Genomic DNA, 12,178 nt, shown 5'->3' with positions numbered 1-12,178 from the left:
AGTGCACAATTATGAACTTGAAAATGTATTAATAAACCAATTAGGCCCATTTGGGAAGTCTTGATACAACATTTTTAACAGATTTGCAGTGGTTTATTGGATCAGTCTAAAACTTTGCACATGCACTGCTGCCATCTAGTGGCCAAAATCTTCCAGCACCTGGGCTGGAATAATACATTATGGCCTTTCTCTTGCATTTCAAAAGATGATGGTACAAAGAAAACACGTTTTTTTCTTTGTATGATCTTTTACTAGATCTATTGTGTTATATTCTCCTACATTAATTTCACATGTCCACCAACTTCAAAGTGTTTCCTTTCAAATGGTATCAAGAATATGCATATCCTTGCTTCAGGTCCTGAGCTACAGGCAGTTAGATTTGGGTATGTCATTTTAGGCGAAAATTGAAAAAAAGGGTTGGATCCTTTTAAGGGAGCAACAATAATGGTGGTAGTCTGGAGTGGTGCATTATATACAGTCATTTGTATGAATTACTATAATGAGGTTAGAATTAGCATGTTTGCAGCTCCAGTAGTCTGATCAGAGAGTGAGAGAGAGAGCGAGAGAGAAAAAAAGAAAGAGGTAGATAGATAGAGATGGAGAGAGAGAGCTAGAGGGAGAGAGGGGGGGGGGGAAGTGGGCCAGAGGTGTGTGTTTGGGCTCTAGTTGTTTCTACTCACTGAGACAGAGAGAGAGAGGGGGGGGGGGGGGGGGGGGGGACAGGCAGGAAACTTTACAGTGAGTGCACTGCCAGGATGCTCGGTGCAGTCTAAGCAAAAACACACACCACACACACACACACACACACACACACACAAATGCACACTCACTCGCACACACCATATTGTGAGTCCAGATGTGAAACCCTCAGAGGTGCCATCTTAGCTGCGTTTTAGCTGAGTGTGTGGGTGTTTTATGCTCACCATTATAAATGCCCACTATATGTAGACTACACCTCGTTGTTGACAACTCCACAGTATCCCCATCCCAGAGTGCAAAGAACCTTGGCGTGACCCAGGACAACACCCTGTCGTTCTCTGCAAACATCAAAGTAATAACTCGCTCCTGCAGGTAAGGGCTGTGTCAGTCATTAAGTTTTGTCAGCCGGTGATTGTCAAGCAAATAATTGCTGGTCTCGCGGTAATTGGCCATTAACATAAACACATTTAGCATCTCCTGGCTTACAGTAACACAATTGAACATAGCTGAATAAAATATAAAGGATGTTTTCTCCAAATGATTTGAAGGAGTGCACACATGCGGCTATTCTGTGTTGAGTGGTTGACAAAGAAACAGGTCCTCCTATATGCTTAATTTAGAGTTATTAATGTAACTTTAGTTGTGATAAACGTTTGTCACACCCTGACCATAGTTTGCTTTGTATGTTTCTATGTTTTGGTTGGTCAGGGTGTGAGTTGAGTGGGCATTCTATGTTACATGTCTAGTTTGTCTAGTTCTATGTTTGGCCTGATATGGTTCTCAATCAGAGGCAGGTGTTCGTCATTGTCTCTGATTGGGAACCATATTTAGGTAGCCTGTTTGGTGTTGGGTTTTGTGGGTGATTGTTCTTGTTCCTGTCTCTGTGTTACTTTGCACCAGTATTAGGCTGTTTCGGTTTTCATGTTACGTTTATTGTTTTTGTATTTGATTCGTGTTTACTTTGTTTCATTAAACATGGATCGCAATAGCCATGCCGCATTTTGGTCTGACTCTCCTTCACCGCAAGAGAACCGTGACAATTTTGGGCTATATGTTTTGATTTTTTAATACATTCTAAGGCTGCAAGATACAACTCTAATGATTTGAAAAAGTTACATGGAAGGCATGAGCTCTGCTTTTTTTTTTGCACAGGCTGCACACACTTCATCAGTCTCTCATTCACAATTTAACAAGAACTTGATAATGCCTAAAATTTTCTGGCAGCATCCCCTTTGTGTGGCCGTCATGACCATCCAAAAAATCACTGCCTTTTTTGGCCAGTGGCTGTTGTGCCCTTGGGCTGAATATTATAATTTCCTTCTCCCGGCTGCGTGCTCCGAAAAAGCATTAGCCTATGTCAATCTACTATCCCCTATAGTACAAAAGTTTACCTATTATATTCTGTGCTATAAATAAATATTCCAAACATAGTCTGGGACAGTTGTGGGATGCAATATATCCCAATTGAACACAACCACTAGCGTAAAATTATTATTATTTTTTTAATTAAGGAAGCTGACGCCACAGATCAGAACATTTAGCTTAAAATGTTGATAAACTATTAGGATATTTCTTCACATTATAAGCGCAGCAATGTGCACACAGCAGGAGGCTATGAGCGTCAATGTTCCATAATGCAATCAATTAGTGGCCAACACCATTATCATAAGTGAATGCAAATGCGATTATGCATAAAATGCTTTCATTATAGAGGTTGATTTTTATGGTGAAAATGATCTTCCCCAAACTTGAAACTCACGCGCTGCGTATGTATTCCAGTTAGGCTCTACACCTGTTGTAAAGCGGATTACACTTTAGCGTTTTTTTAAAATGTTTTCAAAACATTTAGGCCTATGGGCCAGGCTACATGAGATGTGCGGCTGTGATTTGAAAAATGTGCACCAAAAAAAGTAATGCGCTGTTTCTTGCCTTACTGCACACAAGTGATAATACATCATTCACAAGTGAAAGACTATTCTTGATTGAATCTTCTCTTTACATTTACTAAATAATATATGTGTAACATTTGTTTTGATTTAGAATGGACTATTATCATGTCTCAAAACAGGGACAGGGGGAAAATGCATGTCATCTATGTACTTAAATAGCAAATGGAGGGCGCTTTTCCCATGGTTCATTTTCATGCCAGCCATGTAGGCTATACTCCTGTTGTAAAGATAAGCAATGTGCTTAATATTAGGAAAGCTGATAGATAAATATAGTAAGCCTAACCTATAGAAAGCTGATGGAATCCTCCTCTTTTTAATAGAGGTTTTCTCAAGTAATTGCATAGCCTATAGAAATGTTGCCCAACATGAACTCATGGGCTCTCATGAAGTGTTCAATAACATTTGCATTGACATCAGAGTGATTACAAGGACAATAGAGTGCTGAGTACCAGGCAGTTAACACGTTTGGTAGGCTACTAATGACCATCAGCAGCATCAGAGCTTGGAGAAGCCTAGTTACTGTGACTGAACCATCACGTTGTGACGGTAATATGGTCACCGTAACAGCCCTACCTGCAGGTTCATGCTCTACAACATCCGTAAAGTACGACCCCACCTCAAACAGGAGCAGGTCATAATTCAGGTACTAATTCAGGTATCTCCCGTCTAGGCTACCGCAACTCGCTGTTGGCTAGGCACCCCGCTTGTGCCATCAAACCCCTGCAATTTATCCAGAACACCACATCCCTCCTTGTGTTCAACCACACTCCACTGGCTTCCAGTCAAAGCTCGCATCCACTACAAGACCATGGTACTTGCCTATAGAGCAGCAAGAGGAGCTGATCCTCCCTACCTTCAGACTAAGCTCAAACCTGACACCCCAACCCAAGTACTCCGTTCTGCCACTGTCCCCGCTCCCGCTCATCCAGTCAAAGCTCTTTTCTGTCCTGACACCCCAACTGTGGAACTAACTAGCTAGGACAGCAGAGTCCCTGCCCATCTTCCAAAAACATCTGAAACCCTACCTCTTCAAAGAGTATCTTAAATAATCCCACAGCACCCCCCCCCCCCCCCCAAAAGACGTGCCTTTTGTGGACTAACACTCGCACTTGACTTTTTCCCCCCTACTAGCACCTACTTTGCTGATGCCTACTTTATGTACTTACTATGACTAAAATATGTGGTTGTCCCACCGATCTTAAAATAAATGCACTAACTGTAAGTCACTCTGCTAAATGACTAAAATGTAAATGTAACTGGAATAGCATACACAGCCTATCCATCACACTACTGCATCAAGAGTTCATCCATCACACAACAGTATATTCCTGGCATCACTGACTTTCTAGCTCAGCAATGTTTACTTTTCATCTTAGTATTTTTGACCCAGACTCTCAGGCCCTTCTCTCAGCGCCCTACCCCTCTTCACTCAGGACCTCTTCTATACCTCTGTCTCTCGCTCCATCTGACATGGCTGGAATGACTTTTTGTTGTTGTCTGTTCTGGGTCTGAGGGTGACATTTTCATGAGGGAATATGGTTCAAATCGGTGAAAGAAAATACCATAAAAGTCATTATAATCTGGCGTGTGATTTCATTTGACACTTTTCTTCGACAATGTGCATTATAAAAAGGTGATTATTTAACTAGAGTATAAACTGTACTTCGCTTAGTTCTTTGTTCATTTCTTTTCAAAGCACTTGCTTTGGATGGACTCTGTTAAAACATGTGCACTGGGAGTTGGGAAGCAAGTTTAAGGAGTGAATAATTTGACCTAGAGGACCAGAGAGGGAGTATACGTGACACTGTTGTGGATCATATCTGGAATTAGCAACATTTCTGTTGTCTTACTGTATTCAACCAGCTAATTAAAAAAATTGCTTGATCTAAATGTCAATAGTAGCTGAAGAACTCACTCACGAGACAGACATGAATTAATCAAACATAAACGGATGAGAATGAAGACACACATAGGCTAAAGACACAGTAGGCTAACGTTACTAAGGAATCTTTTTATGAGAAAGATCTCTTGACAGGGAGAGTGAAAGAGAGAGGGGGACACAGAAAGAGAGAGAGCAAGACAGAGAGAGAGAGAGGCATGATTAGAACCTCATTAAGGGTTCAGTGATGCAGAAAGGAGTGTGTGTGTGCGTGTGCGTGAGAGAGCGGCGCCTGCCAGAGTAGATCCAGAGAGCCCTTGGGAGTGCTAAGAAGGGGAACTGAGGAGATTGAGGTGGGGAATTCTCGATCAAATGCGTCCAAATCTGGAAAGGTGCCGACACGAGCCAACCTGCAATAGAACAGAGGGGGAGGGAGGCAAGCAGGGAGGTGTCTGTCTGTGTGTGTGTGTGTGTGTGTGTGTGTGTGTGTGTGTGTGTGTGTGTGTGTGTGTGCGTGTGCGTGTGTGTGCGTGTGTGTGTGTACGCGTGTGGAGAAGGAAAGAAGTGAGGTGGGTGAGGTAGAGGGGACCCAGGGGGAGTTCTGTGATAATGAGTCGGAGGTCCCAGTAGGAATCAGGCTCTATAATAGGACAGAGCTGCTATAATAAGGATCAGAGGGACACCATGATGATGATGGTGCCATGGTGGGTTCACATCCATCAGTTCAGCAATCTTAAGCCCCTTTCCCATGGGTGTTTTTTCCTGCAATCAGAAGGGGAAAATGCTTTTTACAGGTAGGAATTGTAGTAAATAACCACTGGGCACACACTGGTTGAATCAACATTGTTTCCAAGTCATGTCCATGAAATTACGTTGAATCAACGTGGAATAGACGTTGACTTGACGTCTGTGCCCAGTGGGTACCCTCCTGCAATTCTCCAACTTGATACCTAGCTAGTGAATGCAGTAATTCCCTGGAAGGGGTGGTCTGCTGAGGGATGGGTATTTAAATGTAAATCAGGAGAGAGAACACTGCTGGGACTAGGATGGGGTTAGAATAGAATTAACTCAACCTATGACCAGTGCTTAATTTGTAAATAGGAGGTGCCAAAACTAAAAGTGAGCACGAGAGGGAGGTAACCTGGGGAGCTCTGAGGTACCAGAACATCACCTTTATAATAAAGCATTGCATGCATATCATCACATTTGCGTAGTGGTCATGCAATTCTATGTCATTTTACATGACTGGAGACTTCAGCAGAATCTTTTTTAATACAGCACAAATTTTAGAAATGTCAGGCTGGCGCACAATTGGCCCAGCGTCGTGGGGTAGGGTTTGGCCAGGGTAGGCCGTCATTGTAAAATAAGAATTTGTTCTTAACTGACTTGTCTATTTAAATAAAGGTTCAATAAAAAAAATAAAAATACTTTGACACTGACGAACTGAGATCATAAATCAATCAATAGCCTAGGCCTAGGTGTGTGGAGGAGACACACATATTTTACAATATGAAGAGGAAATTATAGTCCTTTAAAAGCTTTCGAGTATCAATGACTCACCCCATGATGTGCAGCTCACACACCGGCGATAGCCGATGCGCTCCTGTCAAAAGCCTATCTCTCTCGTTTTAGTTTGTAAAAAAAATGCTGTTCTTTCAATGGGCTAATTTGGAAGTTGATTGATCATCCTTGAGATGTTTCGCCAACTTCATTGGAGTCCACCTGTGGTAAATTCAATTGATTGGACAGGATATGGAAAGGCACACATCTGTCTATATAAGGTCCCATATTTTACAGTGTATGTCAGAGCAGAGTGTATGTCAGTTAGTGCTTAACACGCCTGCTAGAAACTTGACTAGAACCAACAAATTTGATCATATTACTCCAGTGCTAGCCTCTCTACACTGGCTTCCTGTTAACGCTAGGGCTGATTTCAAGGTTTTACTGCTGACCTACAAAGCATTACATAGGCTTACTCCTACTTATCTTTCCGATTTGGTCCTGCCGTACATAGTTACACAACACGCAGGTCTCCTTACTGTCCCTAGAATTCTAAGCAAAGCTGGAGGCAGGGCTTTCTCCAGCAGAGCTCCACTTTTATGGAATGGTCTGCCTATCCATGTAAGAGACGGAGACTCGGTCTCAATCTTTACGTCTTTATTGAAGACCCATCTCTTCAGTAGGTCCTATGATTGAGTGTATGTCTGGCCCAGGAGTGTGAAGGTGAATGGAAAGGCACTGGAGCAACAAACCGCCCTTGCTGTCTCTGCCTGGCAGGTTCCCCTCTCTCCGCTGGGATTCTCTGCCTCAAACCCAATTACAGGGGCTGAGTCACTGGCTTACTGGTGCTCTTCCATCCCTTCCCTAGGAGGGGTGCGTCACTTGAGTGGGTTGAGTCGCTGACGTGATCTTCCTGTCCAGGTTGGCACCCCCTTTGGGTTCGTGCCATGTGGGAGATCTTCGTGGGCTATACTTGGCCTTGTCTCAGGGTAGTAAGTTGGTGGTTGAAAATATCCCTCTAGTGGTGTGGGGGCTGTGCTTTGGCAAAGTGGGTGGGGTTATATCCTGCCTGTTTGGCCCTGTCCGGGGGGTGTCGTCAGACGGGGCCACAGTGTCTCCCGACCCCTCCTGTCTCAGCCTCAAGTATTTATGCTGCAATAGTTTATGTGTCGGGGGCTAGGGTTAGTCTGTTATATCTGGAGTATTTATCCTGTCTTATCCGGTGTCTTGTGTGAATATAAGTATGCTCTCTCTTATTCTCGTTCTTTCTCTCGGAGGACGTGAGCCCTAGGACCATGCCTCAGGACTACCTGGCCTGATGACTCCTTGCTGTCCCTAGTCCACCTGATCGTGCTGATGCTCCAGTTTCAACTGTTCTGCCTGCGGCTATGGAAGCCTGACCTGTTCACTGGACATGCTACCTGGTCCTAGACCTGCTCTTTTCAACTCTCTAGAGACAGCAGGAGCGGTAGAGATACTCTGAATGTTCGGCTATGAAAGCCAACTGACATTTACTCCTGAGGTGCTGACCTGTTGCACCCTTTACAACCACTGTGATTATTATTATTTGAACATGCTGGTCATGTATGAACGTTTGAACATCTTGTCCATCTTCTGTTATAATCTCATCCAGGCACAGGCAGAAGAGGACTGGCCACCCCTCATAGCCTGGTTCCTCTCTAGGTTTCTTCATAGGTTCTGGCCATTCTAGGGAGTTTTTCCTAGCCACTGTGCTTCTACACCTGCATTGCTACACCTGCATTGTTTACATACACTAAGTTGACTGTGCCTTTAAACAGCTTGAAAATGATGTCATGGCTTTAGAAGCTTCTGATATGCTAATTGACATCATTTGAGTCAATTGGTGGTGTACCTGTGGATGTATTTCAAGGCCTGTGTCACGCTCGTTGAAATGAGCGGACCAAGGCGCAGCATACATAGAGTTCCACATGTTTATTTAAATGAAACTTACCAACAAAACAGAAAACGTGACGTCTGGAGTGCTCACAGGCACTACACAAAAACAAGATCCCACAATCTAAGGTGGTAAAAAGGGCTGCCTAAGTACGATCCCCAATCAGAGACAACGATAGACAGCTGCCTCTGATTGGGAACCATACCCGGCCAACAAAGAAATAGAAAAACTAGAATTCCCACCCAAATCACACCCCGACCTAACCAAATAGAGAAATAAAAAGGCTCTCTAAGGTCAGGGTGTGACTGCCTGCCTTCGAACTCAGTGCCTCTTTGCTTGACATCAAAATAAATCAGCCAAGACCTCCACAAGTCTGGTTCATCATTGGGAGCAATTTCCAAACGCCTGAAGCTACCACGTTCATCTGTACAAACAATAGTGTGCAAGTATAAACACCATGGGACCACGCAGCCGCCATAATGCTCAGGAAGGAGACGTGTTCTGTCTCCTAGAAATGAACGTACTTTGGTGCGAAAAGTGCAAATCAATCCCAGAACAACAGCAAAGCACCTTGTGAAGATGCTGGAGGAAACAGGTACAAAGTATGTATATCTACAGTAAAACCAGTCTTATACCGACACAACCTGAAAGGCCATTCAGCAAGGAAGAAGCCACTGCTCCAAAACCGCCATAAAATAGCCAGACTATGCAAGCCGAAGAACACCATCCCAACCGTGAAGCATGGGGGTGGCAGCATCATGTTGTGTGCGTCCTTTGCTGCAGGAGGGACTGGTGCACTTCACAAAATAATGGCATCATGAGGCAGGAAATTATGTGGATTCATTGAAGCAACATCTCAAGACATCAGTCAGGAAGTTAAAGCTTAGTCGCAAATGGTCTTCCAAATGGACAATAAATGTGTTATTTCAGTTTTAGATTTTTTTATAAATTTGCCACCATTTCTAAAAACCCGTTTTTGCTTTGTCATTATGGGGCATTATGTGTAGATTGATGAGGAACACATTTTAAGGCTGTAACATAAACAAATGTGGAAAAAGATAACGGTTCTGAATTCTTTCCTAATGCACTGTAAGTATTTTTGTTTCAGCAGGAGCTATTTCTTTTCCAACCTGTGCTATACCACGATTGTATTTGAAATATTGTGAAAGGCCTGTTTTGGCTGCATGCTGTTCACTGACATTTGCTTCGCGTTCCCATCTGTAGGCAATGCCTTGTAACTGGGCTACACTCCATTGCTACGCTGTTTAAGAAAAATAAGCTATTGATCCTCTGTGGCTAAACTATAGGCCTGCTCCTAGTGTAGTATTCTGAATGATTTCATTTATTTCTGAACAGACGGAAGTTAATCTATAGCTCTATAAATGTATTTCAATGTATCAGGGGTGCTGCAGCACCACCAGCACCATTCCATATGATTCTATAAGGACAAAAATGATGATGACGTACAACTCTGGAGTGAGTACGGCATCGCTGATTGCTTTTATTAGAATTTTTACCTTGCAAACAGTGAACTTTATTTTTCAGGCCACGTGTTGTACAGGATCCTGGCAAATGGGTTCCGGTTCGAAAACTGAGAGGTGCCTGATCTTGTTCCAGCAGGATCCAGGTCAAATTAAGCACTGCCTATGACATAGCCTACCGAAGTGGGAATGACAAAGTTGTATATTTTAATATATAGGTTTTAGGTTTTATTTATTCTCACCAAAGAAAACAAGATGGCGCCGACAGCTCTGCTTCAAGCTCCTAAGCAACTTTGCAGTATTTTTTTGTGTGATATTTCTTACATTATTAGCCCAGAAAGTTGTTTGTGTTAATACAGCCGGAAATAACTTTTGGATATCAGACTGGCAGTAACTCACCAGCATTACGACCAGGAATACGACTTTCCCGAATTGGATCCTTTGTTCGTGCACCCCAGGATAATTGAATGGCCCCCATAGGCTGGCGGAGAAGAGGTATTTGGAGTTGACTTCTAGTCTGACTCAGGAGGCGTGCACACACTGAACTTTAAGCAAACTGGAAACCACATCCCGAGTCTGCAAATTTGAGGAAAATGCTACGAAATTTCAATCAACACAATGATTGTAGCACTCGCTCTGGAAAAACACTCAACCACTGCTACTCCCCTTTTCAAGATGCCTACAAGGCCCTCCCCAGCCCTCCCTTTGGCAAATCAGATCACGACTCCTATAGGCAGAAACTCAAACAGGAATCACCCATGTTAAGGTCTATTCAACGCTGGTCTGACCAATCGGAATCTATGCTTCAAAATTCTTTTGATCACATGGACTTGGATATTTTCCATATAGCATCTGAGAATAACATTGAATTATACACGGACATGGTGACTGAGTTCATCAGGAAGTGTATAGGGGATGTTGTACCCACTGTGACTATTAAAACCTACCCAAACCAAAAACTGTGGATAGATGGCAGCATTCGCGCAAAACTGAAAGCATGAACCACTGCATCAAATCAAATCAAATGTTATTTGTCACATACACATGGTTAGCAGATGTTAATGCGAGTGTAACGAAATGCTTGTGCTTCTAGTTCCGACAATGCAGTAATAACCAACAAGTAATCTAGCTAACAATTCCAAAACTACTACCTTATACACACAAGTGTAAGGGGATAAAGAATATGTACATAAAGATATATGAGTGAGTGATGGTACAGAGCGGCATAGGCAAGATGCAGTAGATGGTATCGAGTACAGTATATACATATACATATGAGATGAATAATGTAGGGTATGTAAACATTATATTAGGTAGCATTGTTTAAAGTGGCTAGTGATATATTTTACATCATTTCCCATCAATTCCCATTATTAAAGTGGCTGGAGTTGAGTCAGTGGGTTGGCAGCAGCCACTCAATGTTAGTGGTGGCTGTTTAACAGTCTGATGGCCTTGAGATAGAAGCTGTTTTTCAGTCTCTCGGTCCCAGCTTTGATGCACCTGTACTGACCTCGCCTTCTGGATGATAGCGGGGTGAACAGGCAGTGGCTCGGGTGGTTGTTGTCCTTGATGATCTTTATGGCCTTCCTGTGACATCGGGTGGTGTAGGTGTCCTGGAGGGCAGGTAGTTTGCCCCCGGTGATGCGTTGTGCAGACGTCACTACCCTCTGGAGAGCCTTACGGTTGTGGGCGGAGCAGTTGCCGTACCAGGCGGTGATACAGCCCGACAGGATGCTCTCGATTGTGCATCTGTAGAAGTTTGTGAGTGCTTTTGGTGACAAGCCGAATTTCTTCAGCCTCCTGAGGTTGAAGAGGCGCTGCGCCTTCTTCACGATGCTGTCTGTGTGGGTGGACCAATTCAGTTTGTCTGTGATGTGTACGCCGAGGAACTTAAAACTTACTACCCTCTCCACTACTGTTCCATCGATGTGGATAGGGGGGTGTTCCCTCTGCTGTTTCCTGAAGTCCACAATCATCTCCTTAGTTTTGTTGACGTTGAGTGTGAGGTTATTTTCCTGACACCACACTCCGAGGGTCCTCACCTCCTCCCTGTAGGCTGTCTCGTCATTGTTGGTAATCAAGCCTACCACTGTTGTGTCGTTCGCAAACTTGATGATTGAGTTGGAGGCGTGCGTGGCCACGCAGTCGTGGGTGAACAGGGAGTACAGGAGAGGGCTCAGAACGCACCCTTGTGGAGCCCCAGTGTTGAGGATCAGCGGGGTGGAAATGTTGTTGCCTACCCTCACCACCTGGGGGCGGCCCGTCAGGAAGTCCAGTACCCAGTTGCACAGGGCGGGGTCGAGACCCAGGGTCTCGAGCTTGATGACGAGCTTGGAGGGCACTATGGTGTTAAATGCCGAGCTGTAGTCGATGAACAGCATTCTCACATAGGTATTCCTCTTGTCCAGATGGGTTAGGGCAGTGTGCAGTGTGGTTGAGATTGCATCGTCATCGGTAAGCAAATTGGAGTGGGTCTAGGGTGTCAGGTAGGGTGGAGGTGATATGGTCCTTGACTAGTCTCTCAAAGCACTTCATGATGACGGAAGTGAGTGCTACGGGGCGGTAGTCGTTTAGCTCAGTTACCTTAGCTTTCTTGGGAACAGGAACAATGGTGGCCCTCTTGAAGCATGTGGGAACAACAGACTGGGATAGGGATTGATTGAATATGTCCGTAAACACACCAGCCAGCTGGTCTGCGCATTCTCTGAGGGCGCGGCTGGGGATGCTGTCTGGGCCTGCAGCCTTGCGAGGGTTG

The 12,178-nt window shown here is 44.1% G+C and overlaps 1 protein-coding gene across 1 annotated transcript in view; it reads right to left on the bottom strand.

The window, feature by feature from the left end:
• Positions 1-10,051, bottom strand: part of echdc2 (enoyl-CoA hydratase domain containing 2) — a 41,559-nt gene extending 31,508 nt beyond the window's left edge. Inside the window, exon 1 of the mRNA XM_090231678.1 lies at positions 9,823-10,051. Coding sequence (XP_090087804.1) covers positions 9,823-9,901 — 79 coding nt within the window. The 5' untranslated portion in view covers positions 9,902-10,051. The remainder of the gene's footprint in view (positions 1-9,822) is intronic.
• Between the last annotated feature and the right edge of the window lie 2,127 nt (positions 10,052-12,178).

Source organism: Oncorhynchus mykiss, chromosome 4 (assembly GCF_057628025.1).
Source record: "Oncorhynchus mykiss isolate SJ-2025 chromosome 4, ASM5762802v1, whole genome shotgun sequence".
Taxonomy (NCBI): domain Eukaryota; kingdom Metazoa; phylum Chordata; class Actinopteri; order Salmoniformes; family Salmonidae; genus Oncorhynchus; species Oncorhynchus mykiss.
Note: the sequence above shows the minus strand (reverse complement) of the source record. Positions and strands in the feature narration are given on the sequence as shown.